Source organism: Betta splendens, chromosome 13 (assembly GCF_900634795.4).
Source record: "Betta splendens chromosome 13, fBetSpl5.4, whole genome shotgun sequence".
Taxonomy (NCBI): domain Eukaryota; kingdom Metazoa; phylum Chordata; class Actinopteri; order Anabantiformes; family Osphronemidae; genus Betta; species Betta splendens.
In genome coordinates, this window is record NC_040893.2 from 16,749,718 (window position 1) to 16,772,860 (window position 23,143).

The 23,143-nt window shown below is 45.2% G+C and overlaps 1 protein-coding gene across 12 annotated transcripts in view; it reads left to right on the top strand.

Annotated features, from left to right (window-relative positions):
- robo1 (roundabout, axon guidance receptor, homolog 1 (Drosophila)) overlaps positions 1-23,143 on the top strand; it is a 172,667-nt gene that overhangs the window by 142,921 nt on the left and 6,603 nt on the right. For all 12 annotated transcript variants that reach the window (XM_055513884.1, XM_055513882.1, XM_055513883.1 and 9 more), the window contains 16 exons: positions 3,324-3,448; positions 3,582-3,753; positions 6,001-6,206; positions 7,575-7,656; positions 7,812-7,980; positions 8,070-8,236; positions 8,354-8,475; positions 9,879-10,110; positions 11,019-11,140; positions 12,493-12,664; positions 14,439-14,639; positions 16,670-16,696; positions 17,883-17,925; positions 19,453-19,607; positions 21,468-21,851; positions 22,499-22,615. In XM_055513884.1, the coding sequence (XP_055369859.1) occupies positions 3,324-3,448; positions 3,582-3,753; positions 6,001-6,206; positions 7,575-7,656; positions 7,812-7,980; positions 8,070-8,236; positions 8,354-8,475; positions 9,879-10,110; positions 11,019-11,140; positions 12,493-12,664; positions 14,439-14,639; positions 16,670-16,696; positions 17,883-17,925; positions 19,453-19,607; positions 21,468-21,851; positions 22,499-22,615 (2,496 nt within the window). The remainder of the gene's footprint in view (positions 1-3,323; positions 3,449-3,581; positions 3,754-6,000; positions 6,207-7,574; positions 7,657-7,811; positions 7,981-8,069; positions 8,237-8,353; positions 8,476-9,878; positions 10,111-11,018; positions 11,141-12,492; positions 12,665-14,438; positions 14,640-16,669; positions 16,697-17,882; positions 17,926-19,452; positions 19,608-21,467; positions 21,852-22,498; positions 22,616-23,143) is intronic.

Here is a 23,143-nt window from a genome sequence, read left to right on the forward strand (position 1 = left end):
AGAGACGCTGCTGCAGCAGAGGAGACAACTGTGATGGTGGAGGGCAGGGGTTTAGTCTGTGGGATCTGTGGCCAGTGCTGATGCCCCACATCATGACTCAAAGAGCGGCAGGATTCCTGAGCTGCTGCATAAGAATAACTGAGCAGCTGAATAAAATCATCTCGGTGGCAGCGCACTTCTGGCAGCGAGAACAACACCACAGAGTGGGTAATCCCAAATTTAAAGCCGAACTGGAATTAATATCAACATTAATGTAACTCAAGCTCTATTCTGGCAAATCTGCCGTGTTGTGTGAACAAGCGATGAAACCAAATGAATTACATGTATTTTTTTTGACAAAGTAAACCCCTGCGGCGTCATTGGAGCGTTAAGCTATCTGCGCTTTATATAATGTGAAAATGATGTTAACACAATGTCAGACGTGTTGTCATTCTGAGTAAGCCCTGCTTTACGGTTTAGGAGAAGAATCCGGCTCTGTGTGAGCGCGGGCCGAATTTTCACAACTTGTGTGCTTAGATTGTCTGTGAACAATGTCGACATTGTGGAAGTGCCGCCTCGGGCAGTTTTGCTTTCACTGCGCTCTGCTCTCAAACTTAATCAGTGAATTATTGTCTTACACACGTTCGTCAGCCTACTACACCTCCTTTGCACTTATAAATGTGTCAAGGGAAATATTTTGGCTGATTGATGGAATCAACACGTAATTGGGCGAGTCACCAGGCGAATTTAAAGGTTCGTCGTAAAACCATTAATCTAAGCCACATGAGAATGCAGTTGTGAGATGGGCTGTTCGGCTGCTAAGTCAGCTGAGGTTGTGTGTACATGTGAGAGCATGTGTTTTAAGATATGTGAGAGTCACACAAAGGTACTTTGATCCGAGCCTGGTGCGGCTAGATAATATTTATACAGTGTTTTGGTAATTAAACTTCAGCAGAAGTGAAACCGGTGCCATAGGAGAGTAAAAGCATTGTTTCACACTGTATTGGGCCTGATTCAGAAAGGCTATGTGTTAGTTTTCCTCAGCTGTTTAAAGTTTTGCCATTAACACTGATTTATGTGCAGAGAAGTCTTGAATGGAATTATAGTCCCCAGAGCTGCGTTGCTAATAACCCATGTAAAGGTTCTGGACGGAGACTTGAGCTGGTGCCAAAAGAGAGTGAACGGAGGAACTTTCTTGTCAACAGTATTTGTACCAGGATGATAAAAAGTGAAATCTGCCCTACAAAGAACCAAATTCCCTGCTTGCTCTGTATATTTGCATTAAATTTGCCTCGACCATCAAAACAATCTTCTTTATATGTTGCATTGTGTACTGCCACGCTGAGTCGTATACACAACCCAGTGGGGCGTTTAAAGCACAGACTCCCAATGGGAAAAACTATTCTTCATGCCAGAATCTTTGCGCGTGCAGTTGCGCTCTGGTGTCGACATCGGTACCGTTGGGCAGCAACAAGCTCAATCCGACATTAATACACACGCGTGTCTGTCTCAGCTGCTCCGATCAGCTTTTTGATACCAACTCCCTGCTGTGCTCGAACCCAGCCCACAGACTGGACGCTCACCTCTGCCTAGGGTTTCACAGCCGCGATCACAGCAGCATGGGAGAGATAGTGTTACCTAATTAAAGGCTTAGACACACATGAATGGATGTGTGTTTGTGGAGGCCTTGTGCGTTTGTTGGTGTGCATTTTATTGTGCTTGGGTGCATCCACTGTACAGTGCAGCCTCTCGCGCTCTTAGTGGTGAGCGTCTTTGATGTAGGCCTTATCAGCATTTTAAAGGCCACTGATAGGCGGAGGGGGAGGAGGAAAGGGGAGTCATTACTTGTGACTGACAGCGTTTATGTTTCAGTGGGAACCGTTGGAACAGACAGATTAGATAAGGTGAGTGATTGGCCAGGGGAGATTTATGGCCACAGAGTGACAGTTAACATTCACCGTGTGTTTTTATGGAGCGGGCATACATTGGCAAGGCTGCGTTTGGGGGACTGTGATTTATCTGGTCCTTGGGGTTCAAATGTAATTAAGGCATCTGAGGCATTCACCTTGAAACAAAACCTGGAAAATGAAGAAAAAAACAAACGTGATGTTGCAGAGAACATCTGTTTTACATGTTTTATGATATTTTTAGTGTATCTTTGTCCCACATTTGTCATGTCCTTGAACATATCACCAATAAAAAGTATTGATGGCTCAGGTCTATATATATTGTAATTCTTCTTGTCTGTGTGAGTCCTGTTGTCCTTGAGCCTGTGGCAAGGGTGAAATGTGACTTGTCTTGTATTCACTGAATAAGAATAGCATACTTCTATGTACTCATGGACATCACATTGTTATTTTCTTTATCTCTTTGTGTATTTATTTATTCATCTTTGGGTTCCTGTTGTTGTGTTTTTGTTTCCTTTTTAGTCGTGTCTGGTAAGTTGAAATGTCACCCGTCACCTATTCACCGCCCTGACAGAGACAGGAAGCTGTCACAACCCCCTCCATCCTCCTCCCTTCACCTCTCCACCCACCAATCAGCACTCATGTTTCTGTTGTCATGGGCAACAGTGACAAAAGGACATTAATGGGTAAAAATATGCTCAGCTTGGGCCTCCAAGGTAAAGCTGCATCATTTCATTCTATTATTTTCCTCATTATGCGTACAAAACACTCCATCTTATTCATGGACAAATTATGTCTGCATTTGAAATGACAGTTTTCAGATTGCTTTTCTATATGCATCACACATCCCACAGTAATAAATATTAAAATGTTAATAGATTTTTGACATTTAAGGACATACCTTAGTCTTTTTGAATTAAAGGTGTAAACTGGCCTGTCTCTTGACCTCTATATGCCTCCTCACATACTAGATGGCCTATTACACCAGCTCCGCCTAGAGTCACAGTAGCGCTGCATGGGTGACATTGGGCTTTGACACCACACTTAGCATGAGATGGAATTTGTCATTAAGATGCGTAAATACAGGTTGAGCTCTGCACTATTGGAGGGTGTCACCACAGACAGATGGCTTCAATGTATTCACCATTTCCATGTAAATTTTAATGATCAATGCCCTTGCCCATGCAAATAAGGGAGCAGACCTTGTTTTTCGATTCATGCATCTGTAGTGTACCTGCGTGTTAAATCTAATCAACATAGTCTGCTGAGCACACACTCTAAGCAACGGCTAAGAGTTAAACTTCATTTGGATGCAAGCAACATCCAGTAGCTACTCTGGCTTTCAAATCACCCAGAACACTTGTAACTGTGATATTATATATCACTATAGTAATGCCGTATGACACGTATTTAACCATTGTCATGACTGTTCTCCAGTGCCTCCAGCGTTTGTGGTGAGACCACGGAACCAGGTGGTTGGGGTGGGCAGGACCGTCACCTTTCAGTGTGAGGCCACTGGAAATCCCCAGCCAGCAATTTTCTGGCAGCGAGAAGGGAGTCAGGTAAACAAAATGAACTGCGATAAAGGCCTAATTCATTTGATAGCTAATATATCAAGACAGATGGCGGTGCAATGAATATATTCTTGCCAAATAGAATTCTGGCTGTACATGCTCTGTTTTTCACCCTTCACAGAACCTGCTGTTCTCCTACCAACCTCCTCAACCCTCCAGCCGATTTTCTGTATCTCAGACCGGGGACCTGACCATCACCGATGCCGAACGCTCAGACATGGGCTATTACAGCTGCCAGGCGCTCAACATCGCTGGCAGTGTTATCACCAAGGCTCTGCTGGAGGTCACTGATGGTAAGCAAGCTTTTTCCAAACACAGCTTTTGCACGCAGCAAAGGCTCAGCAAGAATTAGAGGAACACAGGAAAGTTGAGCGGATAAATATTGGTATTTCAGATAATCTTTTGCTCATAAGGATAACGCTGTTCACGTTAAACCCTGTGGTCGTACTCTAGAGCGTATTAATATCCGAACTGAGGTTTGTGGGGTTTGGTCTGGCCTGTTCAATGTGTTCCTGTCAGGGGTAGCGACTCTCTGGTGCCTGTGCACCCAGACCGTGGCTTCGCCGGCTTCACACTGGCTAATGTCTCATTCAGTATTCCACGGCTGGCTTGCCGCTGTCTACCAATGCAAGACTGTGGCTGTGAGCTGAGGTCTGGACCGGGTCCTCTAATTACTGTACTACCCAATCCCTGTCAGCCTGGTGGGCCAACCTTGGCTTCCTTTGCTCCATTCCCACAGAGATCTGTGCAGCTCTTCTTGTGTCTACACACCTAGCTCCATCCCTTCATTTATCAAAAGTCCCTCTCCATTTCAGACCTACACTGAAATGCTCCATGTCCCACTTCTCCTCTGTCTCATTCTGCTGTCTTCCATGGATAATAATAACAGTTATTAAGGAGAGCAGGCCACTCTGAGGCCACAACTTCTCCGCAGGCAGATCTGGTAATTACAGGTCATGCTGACAATGTTTTAGTAATTGTACCAATCACTGCACTAAAGCAAATACTGCACATCACGGTTCTAAGGCTATGCACACACACAGGACGTACATCATGTGTTGTCTTTACACTGTGTTGGGTGTTAATGTGATTGCTCCTTGTTGAATGTAGCTTGCTAGTAAATCAGTGAAAATGTCAGCACCCGTTATCAATGGTGTTATGAGTAATAATAATAATCAGAGGGAGCCAGACAACCTATAGCAGGAACATGATGAATCACAAAGGAGAGAAAATAAAAATTGAAAACAAATGATAGGGTTTGTGTAAAGAAGTCTCAGGTCCCTGTACTCAAGCCGTTCCCTTTGTTTGCTCTTTGCATCCACGGGTTCACAGGCTGTGAAGCTGAGAGGGGCTTAAACATCCTTATTATCTGTTCTGGCTTGATTTTAAGCACTTTTATCGTTGTTTTGTGTTTCATTGGCTACGGGAATGTTGTCCGTGAGCAGCAGTGGTGGGCTTTTTTTCTGCTGCCCTAAACTTAAAAAAATAATTATATTTTTTCGTAAACTATGTAAATAAATTATTCTCCATAGTCTGTTCCGTTCATGTCGTATTATATCTTCTTGATTGCGTTACTTTCAGTGTTGAATTGTATGGTATTGTTTTATCCAATCAAATTTCAGCAGGCTTTTGTTGAAGTGTGAAATCTGCGCCTAAGGAGCTTCTGTAAGTGAATTGACATCGTCATAGCCAATCAAGAACTTGATTCTCCGATACCCCGATCAGCTAGAGGGCGTTTCTCTGCATGTGACACGCACGCGTCCTGTGATTGGACAAGCACTCGCGACAGCCCTAAAGGCGGGATTTGGCAAAATGTCTGAACTAAACTCGGAGCTCCGTTAGCTTTAGCATTACGATAGCTGAAGGATTAGAAGGGATGTATTTGGTTGCAGATACACTTTTCACGAAAAGCTGCATGTCGTGAGCAGAGGTCGGCCAACTATCACATATCCTCAAAAACCCCAAATAATTTGTTTGTTTATATTCTCAACGAATAGTTCGTTTTGTTATCGCGTTGACAAAGGTATTGGCCAAACCTGTTTAAGCGTACATATTGTACTTTTGGTGGACTTAAAACTTTGTTGACTAATCTAATCGTCTTTTATTTCTGAGTTTTGATGGTATCCGTGATCTTTGTTTCCTATTCATTGTGAAGGGGAACTTACCAGTTCCAGCATCTGGCCGAGCTGCAACGCCAGGATTGAAATATCTCAGGCCATTTTGTTTTAATTACGCTGCTTTTACATGGCAAAGTTTTGACTCCCGCTGCTGAATGATTAGAAAATTGCTTCCAGTTCTAAAGTTGTGTTATTTTTAATTCCCCAAAAAATCCCTGCAGTTTTCTCTTGCACACATTGCTATGTTGTGCTTGTCAGGTCCCCACCATTTCCTGGATTTTGTTTATTTTCCCAACACAAGCTCTCTCCGATTGTGAGTCCTTTACCTCCTGTCCCTGCTACACCACATGAATGCCATCTCTGGTTGTTCCTCCATCTACCTCTCCTCTACATAATTGCTCATTTTCCTTCCTCCTCCTGCAGTTGTGTCAGACCGCCCGCCACCGATAATCCGACAGGGCCCAACCAATCAAACGGTGGCGGTGGATGGTACAGTGGTCCTCAGCTGTGTGGCATCGGGCAACCCCACTCCCACCATACTGTGGAGGAAAGATGGCGTCTTGGTGTCCACACATGACTCCAGGGTCAAACAGCTGGACACTGGTGCACTGCAGATACGCTATGCAAAGGTAAGACCCTGCTTTATTTTATAAGAATATGAGTATGTTTTTTTTCATCAGCCAGCCTTTAATGTCTATATTCATTTACATTAGCTTCTTACATGTTGCTATATATCTATAATGTCGTGGGCAGACCCCCTGCTGCTTGGTAAATAAAGCATGTGTTCTTTGCCAGCAACCAGCCGCAGTGGGCTGTCAGTCAGTTGTCGCGGGTTTGAAATGGAGTCTGTGAAGTTGAACAGTCTGTAGTTGCTGTCAGTCAGCGAGCACAGTGGGTTTTGTGTGTAATTTAGTGTGTGAGCATATGTGTTTGTGTGCGCGTCGGAGAAGGCACGCTGTGTGACAGAGAACGCACTGTTAGGCGGGGGGTGCTTACCCGTCCTCCAGATGGAGGCGTCACAGGGTCAGAGTTCGCGTCAGTTTGAGGTGTTCTGATGAACGCTGGCGTGTCTTGCGGTGACAGGATTGTGGTGTGATTGGGCCACCAGTGCGAGGCACGCAGAGGGGGGTGCATCTGAAGCGCTTTCCCGCTGCAGCCGAGTAAACTCTGCAGACACTTTACATTAATGAAGATGTCATTACTTCCTGACAGCATTTTGGTTTTGAATGAGTTTCATACTTTTATTTACATGACAAAAGCTAGCTACATCAACGAAGCCCAGGCTGCAGTTTATACAGATGACAGTTTTAAACACGCAACAGTGTGGAAATATGTTATATGGCTTTGGCAACTTTATTTGCCTGCCTTGTCAATTTATTCCAGTTAAATTGTGATGTGTTTTGGCCACAATTCAAGAAACAGCCATATGTTTTTGGTCTAATTTCAGATTCCAGTGTCAATGCACTGATTTTTGGACAGGAAGGGAGAATTTTCATGAAATGCTGCACTTTGGAACAAAACAATCTGGCACATGGACAACGTTATTGTCTCTACTGTATGTGTAGTTTAATGCCAGTCCAGATCACATTTTCCACTATTTAAATGAGGATCAGCTTAGATACAAGTATGCGTGCCTTCCAGTGTTGTCTAGTTCCTAAGCATACTCACAACAGAGTCTAAAACGTCCATGCTGTGCATGTAAATGATCAGGGTTCAGACATATATATTAACCACATCTGTTGCATGGAGCAGTCTCTTCCATGTTTGGCTCTCAGGGGAATGATAGAGGAAAAAGGTCTCCAATTAGTCTATGATCCTGTGAAAATCATTTCCATTTGAGTAGGAATTGTCTGCCACTTGGCCTTTCCAGCTGCTTTCCTCTAGTTTCTAGCTTTGAGACAGGCGGCAGCACACGGCAGAACAAGAGGCTGCTACCAGATTCACACATTTGAATAATTTAAATTTTAACCAAATGTACTCCCCCTCTTCTCCTCCAGCTTGGTGACACTGGCACGTACACCTGCATCGCCTCCACACCCAGTGGCGAAGCATCGTGGAAAGCCTACTTAGAAGTCCAAGGTATGCCAGTCAAGCTTCGCCTCTTATTAAGTTCAGTCTACACAAGTTTAAAATCAACAGTGAAGGCTGAGTATGCTTTGAGTGTCTGTTTACTGGCAAAAAGCTCTAAAGTACATGCTGCCATGTTTCCTTTCTTACGTCTGTCTAACCTTTAGAGTTTGGAGTCCCGGTCCAGCCGAACAGACCTACTGACCCCAACCTGATTCCCAGTGCCCCTTCCAAACCGGAGGTCACTGATGTTACTCGCACCTCCGTCACCCTTTCCTGGAAGCCTAACCTTAATTCAGGAGCAACGCCAACCTCCTATGTCGTAGAGGCCTTTAGGTTGAATGAATCAGCTTGACCACCTATAAACAAGCTAGTGCATGGCCTTAATAGAAGCCCTTTTTAATTTCTATTTGCTGTCTCCACAGTCATGCATCAGGGAGTAGCTGGCAGACCTTGGCAGAGCATGTGAAAACTGAGTCATTTGTACTGAAGGGCTTGAAGCCCAGTGCAGTCTACCTCTTCTTGGTACGGGCAGCCAACGCCTATGGGCTGAGCGATCCCAGTCCTATAACCGATGCTGTGAAAACACAAGGTGACAACTGCCTTCTATTGATACCACTATGATGTGGAATACAGTGGTGGTGATGTTGTTGGTTTTTATTCATGACCAAACTATTGAATCTTTTTATGTATGTGCCTCTGCAATTAGATATCCCTCCCACCAGTCAGGGTGTGGATCATCGTCAGATCCAAAAGGAGTTGGGAGATGTGGTCATCCACCTGCACAACCCGACCATCCTCTCCTCCTCCTCTGTCCGGGTGCAGTGGACAGTGAGTATATTTTTCTCCATGAAAGGACACCTGTCACTTTTCCTGTTTAAACTCCCTGCAGCCAAGGGCACAGGGCCATTTAGTTTGCTGGTGTAGCTGGTCGTCAGAGTTCCAAGGTCAGTGCAGTGATATTTTTTTCACGGTAAATTTATCAGCCAACTCAGCTGAGCTAATGTGCTAATATTAAAAGTATCTGCCATTAGTCCGATCGCTTGGCAAGAACCCAAAAACCTGCCACTTTGTTCACAGTGGGTTTGCTGTGTATCCAACAGCTCCACTACAGAGCCAACCTTGTGGTGCTGTGTAGTAGTGTGTGGCGTGCCAGCCTGTGCCCTGCCAGATTAGAAACACTTGATGGCTGTTAAAATAATACAAGTGAGAAGGAAGAGGTGGGCAGCTCGTGCTCTTGAGTGGAAATGGCTTACAGATGTTCAAGCAGATAGGTGGGAGGAAGTAGAATTGGGGGGTTAGTTTCTGTGCTGATACAAAATGAACCATACCCTACATGACTCACTAAAGGCCAAGAACAGCCATGAGACTCCCTCTTCATTCTCAGATATTACTAAGCCTCCTCAGTGATTAATGGGACAGAAAGACACATGACATAACATGGAGAGACTGACATTATGGTTCAGCAAAGCAGTTTCCTTACTTTTGAGCTTAAATCTGTTCCCAGTGTGGAGCTTTTTTGGTTTTACTTTTTCCTTTGTGTTGTGGTAAATGGTTGTGCAGTTTCCAGACTAATGAAGACCACCTGAGCCAGCAGCATATTTTACAGGCAAGGGATAAAGAAATCACTAAAATCTTTACAAGCCAGCGCTGCTCGCCCTCCACAGGGACTTGTAGGGATATTAGCATACTGGTTAGCAGCTATTCTTTTCACCGGATCACAAAGCAACATTAATTATCCTAAGAAAAAACTAAGACGCAAATCCCCTCCAATTACGTGTATCCTCTTTATTTAGCTACATCAGACACCGTTTAACTTGTTGTACTTTGCTTCTGGTTGTCTTTAGATCCACTTTTCCCCCCTTCATCCTTGACTTCAGCAGGCACTCAGGACAGGATGAGACAGTCTGTTCTGGGAGTCTGGGCCCTATTTAACCAGCTCCAGACTTAGAGGAACCTCTGGCCAATGACCTCATACTGCGGTTTGCGCAAATCGCTGCTGCTCCAAATGGCGCATAGACAGACAGTTAGAAAGAGAGATGTAGATGTGGATGGATAAACAGACGGGTGATGTGATGAGTTAGCACCCCATTCCACCCAGCGCCTGGTGAATCAGTCGCATGAGTCTGTAGCTGTCCAGTGATGCTACGATCTATTACATTACTGTTTCATTTTCCACATAATGAAGCCAAGCTGACACTGTCTTTCTCTGTGCTCCTGTGCAATATCACTAGGTGGAGCAGCAGTCTCAGTACATCCAGGGCTACAAAGTGATGTACAGGCCTGCACCAGAGGGGCTCCAGAAGAGCGACTGGGCTGTGTTTGAAGTGCGCACCCCCGGGGAGGACAGCGCAGTTGTCCCCCAGCTTCGGAAGGGAGTCACGTATGAATTCAAAGTGCGCCCTTTCTTCAACGAGTTCCAGGGAACAGACAGTGATGTCAAAATTGGCAAGACATTGGAAGAAGGTGGGGGGTTTGAATGTGTGTGACTGCATGTGTGCACGCTTTAGCGATTGCATGTGTGCATGCAAGTTTTCATGTTTACACATTTTTATTTGCTCAGCGTGCGTGTGTGGGAGCATACGACAGCTGTTCGCAGCAGGCAGCGAGGGCAGAATTATGTTATGTTCAGATGTGGTGCATTCAAGCATGATGGAGTGGATGTTCAGGCCGTTAAAAGGCCCTATGGAAACCTACGTCCAACACTCCAGTGCCAGTGTTAGATTCATTCTTCTTAGGGTGTGGTCGTGCCAGTCTGATGATAACTGGTTGAAATCCTACTGCAATTTGTAATCTGCAGCAAACAGTTGCGAGCAATGTGAATTTGTACTAGACACCAAGTGTGTGCGTGTGTGTGGGGGGGGTGCTTGTGTGGGAGTGTTTTGATCTCTTTCTGCTGGATTCTCCTTTGTTCACAATTTTTGTTGATAATTGTTGTCGACGCTCTGAACACGTTGTTTGTTCTTCCATAAGCAGAAAAATGTTTTTTATAACGCTCACTAAAAGTGTGATTACAGCCTTTTTATGTTGCATTCATAATTGTTTCAGCTTAATTACTGCTGAACCACAGGTTGGCTTTCACACCCCACCATACGCCCCATCGCAGTGTCACCATGTCTGTTTTGAGTAAACAGTCATTTGCTTTTATTTACCCTCACTTGAAGTGAACTATCTTGATTTTTTACTTTTTTAAATTTTTCATTATTAGTCCTTTGTTCTCCCCTCAGCTTCAGTCTCACACTGGGATAAAAGACACATTTTAACAAATAAATGAGATGGCAGCAGACAGGACGAGATTGCATGCAGCTGTGGAAGAAAAAAATTGTATCATGTATGAATGTGTGTTTTTTTTATCTTTTGTCTACACCCCTCAGCCCCCAGCGCCCCACCTCGTGAGGTTACAGTGACTGAGAGTGAGGACAATGGGACTGCCATCATAGTCTCCTGGCAACCCCCTCCAGAAGAGGAGCAGAATGGGGTGGTCCAGGAATACAAGGTAACAAAAAACCATCCAGAGTATAGAGACATAAAAGAGACAAAAACAGGGATGCCCGACAGAGCAGATAAGAGCTCGAAGGACAATGAACTTACCAGGAAAGGTGCTTAATTCCTGGTAGAGGTGCACCTTTGTACACACCTCGGGCTGCTCCTCTGTGTGCAGACAGAGGAGGAAAGGTGTGAAAGGCAGAGCAGCCTGTGGAAGACTTGTATTACACTGCCATCTGGTGGAGAGCGTAAAGTTACACAAATGTGACTGGTTGGAGTGTAGCACATTTCAGAGAGATCGATATGTTAGATAACTGTATGTTACTTGTTCGATTTTACTCCACTAAATGGAAAGCAATAGGATTTTAAAAGCATGAAATACACACAAGCTAAAATATTCTGTAGCCATCCTGTGAATTTGCTGGTCTATCCATGTAGAGGGAGGTAGTGTATGTAGAAATCTGGAGGTCAACAAGCTACAATAATAACCAAGGTCATAAAAATGAAGAGGCAGGTCTCCATTATAATTCCAGTCATTTCTATGAGACTGTGTTAATGCACCTGTCAACCTAAAGCACGTCTCTGTGAGTGCCCTCCTCTTCCTCCTCCCTCTCTACTCTTTTGTTAATGACCTCACTCGAGTCACCACTGTCTCTCCTCTCCTCTGGAAGCCCAGTATTTTAATTGGAAAATGTTTTTGTGTCACGAGAAATGTAAGGTAGGGACGTAAGGGTAGATGAAGCGGAGCCACAGAGAAAAGTTAAGCCACTGTTAATTTTCCAGGTAAATGTTTTGTGTCGATAGGCTTTAGAGCAATTTCATGGTTTTTAAGTTCAGCTTGAGAGTGTTCCCTGCTCATTACTGAGCACGGTCCTTAGTGGCACTTCTGCTCAGCACGGAGGAAATTTAAGGGCTCGAAGGATTCACAGAAGAGCAAAGACATTCACACACTAATGCGTCTCAGGACGTGTGCATTTGTTACCTGGTTACATGATGAGGGAGGTGGCTGCTAACAAAAGCAGGGCAGCAGGGGGTTCAGGATGTGGAGGTCTGCATTAGAGACAGCTCTCCTTCCTGGGAGCAGCTCCACTTACCTTGCAGAGTTTGGGTTGTGCTGATTACAGATCATAACATGACATGTTATGGCTACTTGAGCTAATTCTAACCCTGTGTTGTTCTCAGCCGTGTAAAATGTTGTAAGTTTTCTGACCTTACCAATGTAACATAATATCCATATGTAAAATGCAGCAAGACCAGCACCGGCCAATTTTAAGGACACAGACTGCTGGCAGCTACAAAGCGAATGTTGTTCCAAAACACTCAGAACACTGCCTCAATCTGTGTCTGTCTCTGTTATGACAGATTTGGTGCTTGGGGAATGAGAGCAGGTACCACATCAACCGTACAGTTGACGGCTCAACCTTATCCGTGCTGATTCCCAGTCTGGCCCCAGGGATCCGCTACAGCGTGGAGGTAGCAGCCAGCACCGGGGCAGGTCCCGGGGTCAAGAGCGATATCACCTTCTTCCAGCTTGGTGGGTACCGCCAAGTTTCACTTTTCTCATGTCATTCTTTTAGTTGTTTTCCAGTGGAAGCGTTGCTAGCCTTCAGTGCGTTCCTTGCCTCCTGGATGAGGCTCACTCATCTGACAAATAATTAGGGCATTATTCCAGTCACCTCAAATTAAGAGCTTTGCAGTTATCTGACTTGTTGGCAAGTAAACAGACAATTATGTAATTCTCTTCTTTGTAGGAATGGACATGTTCAAGCCGCTGCATGTTTTTCCTTTTATTACTAGTACTGATACTTAAAAACTAAAATTGAAGTCATTACTTTGAGAGAAAAACAATCAAATAGACGAGCATGACGACTCTGACTGACAGGGAACTTTTGCGGCTTTTGTACACTGCTTTTAGCCTCGGCTGATTGCACCCAGATCAACAGCGGCACATTAAATTCCTGCACGGCTGCCCCACCCTGCTCCATTCTGCAGTCAAGGATACAATATTTTCTGCCTCAGCTTGGCTTCAAACAACAAAGGCAATAATGAATCCTGCACTCAGGGCTCTGACATGACATGTCATTAATGCTAAGAAACACAGCCTAGGCTGCACTGGGGCTAGCTGTTATATTTTACTTGTGTTTTTTGTCCTTTTAGTTCAGGCAGACATATATTTTGACAGTTTTTATTCCCAAAAGCTCTGGAGAGGGAAGGAAAACACATGAATAGTAAGATGGGGGAGAGAGACTCCATCTGGTTTTAAAAGTATGATTGAGTGGGCTGGGATGGGTACGGAGAAGCATTGGCTGTGACTGATACAATTTCTCTCACTTCAAGAGTTCCTGTGGTGATTGTTGCCATGTTTCAACACCGGAGTGGAACAATGTGCCTCGGGGACCGGCGCTTCACCCAAATGCATTTGTCACACTCTGAGCGTGTACGCGTCATCCCAGCCCAGATACCTGCACGGTCCCTAGCGGGCCGCTTAGTCACATCGGCTTGGTCCGTGCACTCGGCCAGACGTAGCCACCAAACGGGAAGACAGACGCAGCCGTTACGAGACGTGGACTGAGACAAAGGCAGACAAAGGCGCACAAAAGCCTGTGTGTGTGTGTGGGGGGGGGGGAAGGCAGCTCGTTTTGTTGTTGGGGAAGCGTTTTTGCCTCCAGCTTTGAGAGCTGATAGATACGAGCGGCTACGACTTGAAAGAGTTGTGAAGAAACATGAACATGAAGAATTTTCTGAGCGGGGGGGGCAACCTGCTGAAGTTCATTTCATGTATCGCAGATGAGGGACGAACACAGAGAGAACAAACAGATGAGAAAAACAGACAGAGCGAGGCTGTTGTGAGCAGCCGTGCACAGTAGCAACAGCTTTAAGGCATTCACACCTCCGGCTTTCACAGATGTGTCTCACTTTCCTAATTACCGTGGTGTCTGAATTTTTGAATAGATTTATTTATGTGATCGTAAAACTACCGTGGCCTGACGTAATTGACTCCATCAGGCTGCTGCGGTGCGCAGGCTCTGGTTGAATGTCTTTTGTCTGCTCACCTGCTACTGTTGACTTAGATATGCAACGAAAGCCTTTTGAGTAATGGCGAGAAACGACTCCATCTCCAAGTCGGTTGCACAAACACCTGCAGAGATGAAAAATCTTTTTGTTCCTCTGCGAATGTTCTTATTCATCCGTGCTTCCTATTTCTGGCTTTTTTCCTCTGTTTGCATTTGCCGTATTTGTAGTCCCACCTGTTTTCACGTTCCAGTTATTGCTGCACCATTTATTTCATTGCATTCTTTCATCCACAGATGCGTCAGGGCGAATATCAGACCCTGAGACCTCACAGAACCCGCTGTCCCAGCAGATCTCAGACGTGGTCAAGCAGCCGGCCTTTATAGCAGGGATCGGAGCTGCTTGCTGGATTATTCTCATGGTCTTCAGTATCTGGTTGTACAGACACAGGAAGAAGAGGAATGGACTGTCCAGCAGCTATGCAGGCATACGCAAAGGTTAGTGCGACAGTTCATTTCAAACTGTTGGCCTGTTCTGCAGAGGTACCAAGAAGTTTCCTCACTCGTTGTGAGATTCGTTGCGATTGTTTTTAGTGGCTTTCTTTCTTATTCAATCCACTTCTCGCTATCTACCTCCTCCCGCATGCTGCCAGACTCCCTGACATCCTCCCTGTCACACACACACAGATGTCTTTGTACCGCGCTCTGGGTGAAGTCTACCTAAAAGTCCTCTCCAGCAGAGTACTTTAAGCTGTGATGTGAGCTCCCAGTGAGAGGCCTGCATGAAGACGTCTTTTATTTCTTTTTCATACTTCTGTCACCCTAATTCTGCAGGGCCTGTGTGAAGAGTGTTTTCAGTAAAGTACATTTTTGGGGTCCAAACAACTCCCCCCTCGTGACTGTGCAGAAAAGGGGAATGTCTTCCCTTAGTGCCTCTTTATCCAGCTCATACCGACGTTTTCACATGCTTGAAATGCTCTAGCTGTCCTTCTAGACTGACCTGAACAACCCCGGTATATGTCTGCTTACAGCACCGCATGATTTTCAGAATCCGAGCGCCATTGCTCATGAGAGTGTGGGCTACGTTAGCCGTTTCCCAGCAGCGACGTTGAACCAGCTTTTATCTGACTAAACTCTAAGTGGCGGCGCTCATGACATGCCGCACCTCCACACACAATTGTTGGACTATAAAGACAGCTATTAGGCCGTGGGTTTGAGGCCGGCTTGATGTGTGGCCTTGGGCTGTGCAGCTGCTGCCCGTGAGCGCTACCTGGGCCGTAGCTCCTCCTGGGCTCAGGTTTATTGCTGACTGCCAGGCTAGAGGAGATTCACCCTTCAACCCTGAGACACAAACACAATAGACTGGCTGTTGTTGTTAGTAATCTGGGGCTGTCACACAGAAATCACAGGCTGAGCCCTGTTCTGAATCCACTGCAGTTATGTTAATACAGGGTATTGTGAAAGTGAGAGACACTTCAGCTTAAGCTCTATGGGTTTTTTAATAGTCAGAAATGTAGCTTTTTCGTTATCTCTAGGATTAGGTACTTCTTTGTTCAATGCAGTACTGTATGTATGCCACAGTGCATGCTAGTGTATAATGTGTATAAACCTTTAGGTCTTTTTCACAGTAACTGGATAATTACTTGACGTTGAGCAATCGTTTAGTTACAGCTACTGCAGGTCTGCCTCTGCCTGAACATCTGTGACGGAAATCACATTTATGTATTTCACTCACATTTACAATTCTCGGTTTTGCATCTCAACTGATCGTGTCTCCTCTTCAAAGGCCCCGATCAAACAGATAAAAGCCATCCAGCCACTTGAATCTTTAAACTAGTCTGAGCGTCAAAGAGGAGAGATTCAAACATGATAAGAGGATTGTGGCATTTAGAGGACATGTGTTGGCACAGGTGATGCATAAATTAACTGTCTGAGGAAGTGAGAATGTGACATCAGTGTCTGCCTCTCAGATGTCTCTTGAAGATACAGTTTCAGTTAAGGGCAAACAGCAACATTTCCAAAATGCACATATTTAAAGCCACAATAATGGCATAATGTTGCATGAGCCACAATGCATAGAGTAGTATTCATCCACAACAAACAAAGGAGCCGGTGTGGCCTGTGTGTACAGGAGATGTTCACAGACCACACCAGACACTACACAGCCTCCGGTGCGTTGATGTTTTCCACAAGGGCCACACAGTGTCAGTAATTGAGCCATGTTGGTGATGATGTGAGTGCTACAAATATCTCCCTGGAGCATGACCCCTGACCAGCAGGCCTTTGACAGCTGCGGCCAGGATCTGAACCAGCAGCTGGCCGAACACTTACTTCCCCCAGTTGGGGTCTAGTGATGTCTGAGGGATCAAAGTTTAGAGGGCAGCGGGTAGCGTGTGAACACACACGTTCTGTGGAAATGAAGCACATACAGTACCTGGAGTACAACCGCAGCGTAACCGTGTACTTTAAATGCTGTAAAGATTGTAGCTACTAATGCACAATAATAACCCATTTTTCTGTTCCCACAGTGCCATCCTTTACTTTCACGCCAACAGGTGAGAACAACTTTTATTGCCTCCGTCACTCACTGTACAACTCTGCACCGCACTTTTCACTACATTCCTGCCTGTAATACAGGGCACCGATGTTTACCAAGCAAAGAGGCCAATCATCTACCTAAACTAACAGTTTGGGTCATGTCAGAACATAGAACAAGCCATGCCACAATGATGCTGTAAAACTAGTGGTGGCTTGATCCTATGACTGGGAAACCTCAGGTTGACACTAACTGTAGTTCAACATAGCAATTAGATGGGCAACTGCCGGAAAAGTGCCCAAGTTATTATCTTATGGATGTGTGGAGGTGTGTTGGGGTGTTTGCAGTACTGTAGCACTGGCTAATGTATGTAAATGTCAACGTGTAAGTTCAGGAGAGTAAGAGAGGCAATTAGAAACAATAAGCTTTTTGTAGTTACACTGGCTGATCCTGTATGTTTAGTGGATCTACCTGAACAGCAGCGGTGTTGTTTCTATCTCCCTCAAGGCTTGCAAGCAAGAATAATTTTGCGGTTGTGATCTCGTTTAATGATCTAGTGGAAATCTTCCTGGCTTATCCCTACGCTGGCATCCAGTGTGAAACGGTGACATCACCGGTCACAAAACTGATTTTTAATCAACAACCAATTTGGGATAATTGCATAGAAATGATGTCAACACGAGGCCAAAACAACACGTCCTCAATTTTTTTTTTTTTTTTTTTTGTAACTGACAGGGAACAGACATAGCTATGGCTATGGCTATAACGCACCCCTCTCCCAGCTTCTCTCCTCTCAGGGAAGAGATTGTAATTAAAGTTGGAAGTTTATCTCTCCTTCGCACACCGGCGGCTTAGAGCTCCTTGAAAGAGTCCAACTTGCAGCACACAAAGCTTCAAACACACTGAACCTGAGCCAGACAACCAAAGAGCTCTGCATCTCTGTTCTTCATAAGCCTCTTACATATCCTCCTGCTCCCGCTGCCGCCTGTTTGTGTGACCGTGTGTGTGTGACTCAGCCCAAACCATGCCACACACGTTCACTCCCATGCCCACTTAAACTGATGCACATGCATGGAGGTGCAATCCCATCATTGCTTGCTAAGCTGACCATTCACATCATATGAATAATTGTTGCTGACCTTTTATGGCAGTGTGAAACTTGATGATTGGATGTCGGTAGTAACATGGCTTTTCTGTCTCCTCAGTGGCATATCAGAGAGGAGGAGAAGGTGTAAGCAGCGCTGGAAGGTAAGAGCTGATTTATTTCTTTGAAATATAAGGTGAAATAAATAAATGTGAAATAATATTTCACATTTAACAGAGTCAATAACTATATGAAAGAACAGAATAATGAAAATTTAATTTAATCACAAACTGAACAGGAGGTGGATGGTAAAATAGGGAGTGGGCTTGGGCGGTGTACTTGTGTTTGACTCACACTAGGGGGAGTGCTGTGCCTTTCTGAAACAGCAGAGAGCTGAGGAGGGGTATGGAGGCACATTAAAAGCATGATACCAACACGAACAAAGCCCCATATCATGTGCCAGGAGCCCATCCCATATAGCAAAGAGCCAGAGCCAACCACAAGGCTGCGCCATAGCATCGCTGTGAAGCATTAATGGAGACGTGCACACGCCACTTTGTGTTGTGAAACAACAAATATCAAGACAATGCACAATTAGGCTTCTTAAATACTGTACTGACTCATTAATGCTCATATATTATATCCATTGGATGACAGCAGTTACGAAAAAAGTACACACACAATAATGTAGTCATGTTCCGCATTCATTATATTATGCTGCTCTGTGATTGAATCCCATATGCAGCTTTGCCAGACAATGGTCCCACAACATCAACGTACTGCGGTGATTGAGGAGCTATTGTGAAATAGTATTTGACTGTAAAAGACAAATGTGTTCATTACCCAGTATGAATCCAAGAAACGAGCCATTTGAGTGGTAATGAGGAAACGTAATTCACTGCTACTGTAATTCAGCAGTGGGATGTGAAAGCTAGGAGTCGTACTGTGGAGCTTTAACCAATGTACAGTACGTCTCTGTTGGAGTAGCCTGCTTTCTCTTTGTATGCCAGGTTGATTCATTTCTCCAGCAATAGGGAGGCGATTCATTCTCAGCTCTCTTAACGCTCAGCGTCCGGCTTCAGGTCAACCTGAACAAGTGATCTTCTATTGTATTGGGATTATAGGCGATGAAATAGGAGCGAGACACGTATACAATAGAGATGGATGGCCAGACGCTGACTGCTTGAGTTTCTATTCCGTTCTTCCTCTCTTGCGGATAAAACAAACTTTTGTTTAACTGATAGAGATGTTGTGTGACACGTTTGTATCCACTCGGGGAGCGTTTGTGGTTCACTGAATGATCAGGACGCACATTTTGTAAATTTTCTTTGGCGGTCTAATCCGGGCGGATCGCTAATGCTCACCAGGGCTCAGGGAAAGTGTCATCGGCCGTGAGCAAGTCAAGCACACAATCTATTTAGCTGGGCTTTTTTCCCCCTAATGTTCTCCCCAGGCGCATGTATGCGTGTCTGTGTGCGTATGTACAGTATGTATGTGTGGCGCAAGGCAAAACGCACTAAATCCGGATTTCTAGTTTAGCTATTTTCAGCTGGTGGATAAATAAACTCCACATAATCTTCTTTTTCAAATATTATGTTACTGCGGGTGTTTTTGTTCATTCACATAAATGTCACTGTGGTGTTGGCTTAGTCTCCCACTGTTGTTAACCATTTGGTTACATTTTTCTTCAGGCCTGGTTTGCTGAACATTGGAGATTCTGCCACTCAGCCCTGGCTGGCTGACACATGGCCCAACTCCTGCTCCAACCACAACGACTGCAGCATCAACTGCTGCACTGCAGGCAATGGCAACAGCGACAGCAACTTGGCCACATACAGCCGTCCAGGTATGTCGCGTTGACGCCGCTGCGAGGAGGCAAAATCAACACTCGCCCTCAAAGGAAATGATGTAGTCCTTGACAAAATAACTGTAGAGATAAGGGATGCAGGAGCTCGGGGAGTCTGCAGTGCTAGAGGAAGTGAAATCTGGGTTATCTCCCTGGAGAGTTGTTGTGTGTAATTCTCCTTTCTTTAGGTCTCCACAAGAAAAACCTGGAGTAATATTAGGATTAAGAGCGGCTGTCTGCTTGTGTGTTTGATTTATCTAAGGTTAAAGTGGAGCTGTTTTAGGCAGGAAATAAAAAGGAGCACACTGAGAGGGTCTCATGGCTTCGACTCTGTTGCTAATCAAATTGCTCCGCTGATTTCCATACTGTTGTTATAGCCGGTAATGTAATTTCCCCTAAGTGCTCAGTTATTTAAGAAATGTGCAGCGGGCGAAGAGGTCAAGGCTGGACTTGCAGAGAGTGGCCAGAAGCAGGAGCAGAGAGGATGACAGAGAGGAAACGAAGGTGTGCCAGGAAGTGGAGATGAAAGGAAACATGCACTGAAGTAGAGCGGATGAGAGGGACTAAAGCGTGGAGTAGTTGGGAAATAGTGAGGCATGCAGTATGGAAAACGACCAAGTGGCCTTTTAGTCATTCAGCCCTAGTACAGATGTCAACAAAAGGAAGTGAGTTCGGCCCCACACTCCCGATTCGACTGCTGTACTGTATAAATTTAGGAAAATATTCCCATTCAGACTCACACTGACCTGCTTGAAAGGAGAACAGAGTAAAAGTTGCAGCCAAACGCTTCAGCTTGGATGATACACAACTTAATGTTATTAATTTTCAGCCTTGGCTCAGGCCTTAAACAGCCCTATCCTTGGAAACTTGGACTGCAATGAAGTGCTTTATGTTCTAAATTATGCACTTTGGGAGTACGCCTTTAAGGGCAGCCCATAATTCCTATCCAGCTGTTTGGCCCAACATCCAACCATCCATTCAATAGTTTTTCCTTCAAACCTGTACCAATGAGGATTAATAATTCATCGACGTAGAGTTCGTTTTTTTTCCTGGTGCTAATCACCCTTCTGAGGATGAAGTGTTTAACTGTACCTTAACACGATGTGAGGTGTTTAACAGGGAATAACAGGCTAGAGGCAGCCCTCACTCCTCGCATGATACCCCCACTGTATGACACTAAGGAGCTTGCTAGACGCATGCTTTGTGTGTGTGCCAAACCTAAACTCTGAACATTAAGAGGATCACTGACTAGGTGACAGAGCAAAGAAATAGGAGTTAATGTCCCTTTATCTCAGCCATAGGGGCCCTTTCACACATCAACCTTTGAAGTGTGGAGCTGCTCGGCGCAGCTGAAATGTGAGGCGCGTTGCACGAGCGCCGTGCACCTATGGCTGTCCTTGGTATTTACCGCAAGGCCGGGCTCTCAGATCTGCTGGAGGATTTGAATATTTTATGAGCCAGGGAAAATTGGATCTGTCAGTGGAGCTGTGCTTTTACTGCAAGCCTCATTCCAGGTCTTTGATACAGACATGTCTCTCTGTCCCTCTCAATGAGCCAAGACGCTCCCACCGTCAGATGGAGAAGAGCAGATATGACACCCACAGAGTTGCGGGTGAGACTGAACTGGGAAGGTGTATTACCACCTGTGTCACTCACCTAAACTAGATCATCATTTGGCAAACAAAACCAGGACTAAAAGGCAATAGAGACGTCTCCCTGGTGGCCGCACGGACCCTTCGCAAGCTTGAACTGAGCGTAGAAATGTCTCTAGCTTTTCTCAAATAAACGCTTTCGGCTGTGTAGTAGATCACCTGATGCCCTTTGTGCCAGGAAGACTAAAAACCTCCTCATATTCTCCAGCTGACTGCATCGCCAATTATAACAACCAGATGGACAATAAGCAAACCAACCTCATGGTTCCAGAGTCAGGAGTCTATGGAGATGTAGACCTGTCCAACAAGATCAACGAGATGAAGACCTTCAACAGCCCCAACCTTAAAGACGGGCGCTTTGTGGGCCCAGGAGGTCAGCCCACGCCTTACGCCACCACCCAGCTCATCCAGTCCTCCATCCTGGGCAACAACATCAACTCCGACCGAGGAACTGGAGGGAGCGGAGGTGGACTCGGGGTTGGAGGCGAGGTTAATGAGAAACACTGCTGGAAGCCCACCTCGCTCCAACAGAAGCAAGAAATGAGCTCCCAGCTGCAGTACAGCATCATGGAGCAGAACAAGCTGAACAAGGGTGAGTGTGTGGAAATACCCAGCAGCCGTTGTTGCTGCCTTCATCTCCGAGCCACAATATTTCTCCACTTGATTTTTCCTCTGTCCTCTTCTCTTCTGGCTCTCTGCGGAAGCCTGTAGAAGCGTTCCATGCTCCTATTTTCCTTGGTTCTGTCTCATTCCTTTTCAGTCAACGCAGGCGCCATCATTCTCTTTCTGGCTGTCTGTGTGGCATTCATATAATCCCTCTACACCCTCCATGCAATCATGCATAATCTTCGCTGCTAAATGTGTGCCAGGTCTGAACTGCTTTTGGACGGTGCCTGGGTTGCTTTTGTGTGACTAAGGCAGGTGTGAGGATTTATTTTTGGCGTCGCAGACAAAGATAACTCTGGTATCTTTGGAATCACGAGCGAAGCTATCACCACCTTGTACCCAAAGAAAGGAACCACGTGTGTGATAGTTTGGAGGTTCTTGTGCAGATGTTGCATGTGTTCACTCACCTGAGACTAAAACACCACAAAGCGCATGCCTTTTGTCATGGGTACCGCTCTACTTTGTGTCACGCCATTTCATGGTTTACTGTACATCGTGCTGTGATGTCGTCATCTGAGTTGTAACATTTGCTGAATCCAAACTAACCAAACTATGAATTCCTCCCGCTATCAGACCGCTACAGAGGAGGCGACAACCCTGTGCCAGCCACTATCCCCTACAACCAGAGCCACGACAGCCACACTGTGGGCTCCTACAACAGCTCCGACCGAGGCAGCAGCAGCACATCAGGTAGGATGCTGTTTCAGGGAGGCTACATGCTGGAAGGGGATATAGAGAGGCTTAATTCTCAGTATATTTAGAATCGTTCTCTAGTTTACTTTTTAAGCTTCTTTTGTCCAAATGTAACTGCCAAGTATTTCCCCAGCTTATTATTGTGGTGAAGCTTATAATCACATACACCCCACAAGCTCCATTTGAAAATGCCAGTTTTTTTCCAAAGCTGCAAATCACTTAGGGACTAATAGTTCCTGCTTTAAAATGGTAATTTGATTAATTTTCATGACAGCCTTTTTTAGAGAAACTGAAAGAAAGATGCCTTAAGAAAGACGAAAATCTGAATCAAAAGAAGGGAGGAAGTTGACAACAGTGATTCCACACAGAAGCATGAGCACTGTGTCAGGCAGCAGCCTCGTTACGATCATCTTTTTATTAACAATTCTGTTTTGTTTTCCTTTCCTTATTTCTGTTTGTCTTTGCTCGTTGCACGTTTACCTCTCTTAATTGGCTTTACTTTAATTCCAGCAGGGAACAATTTAA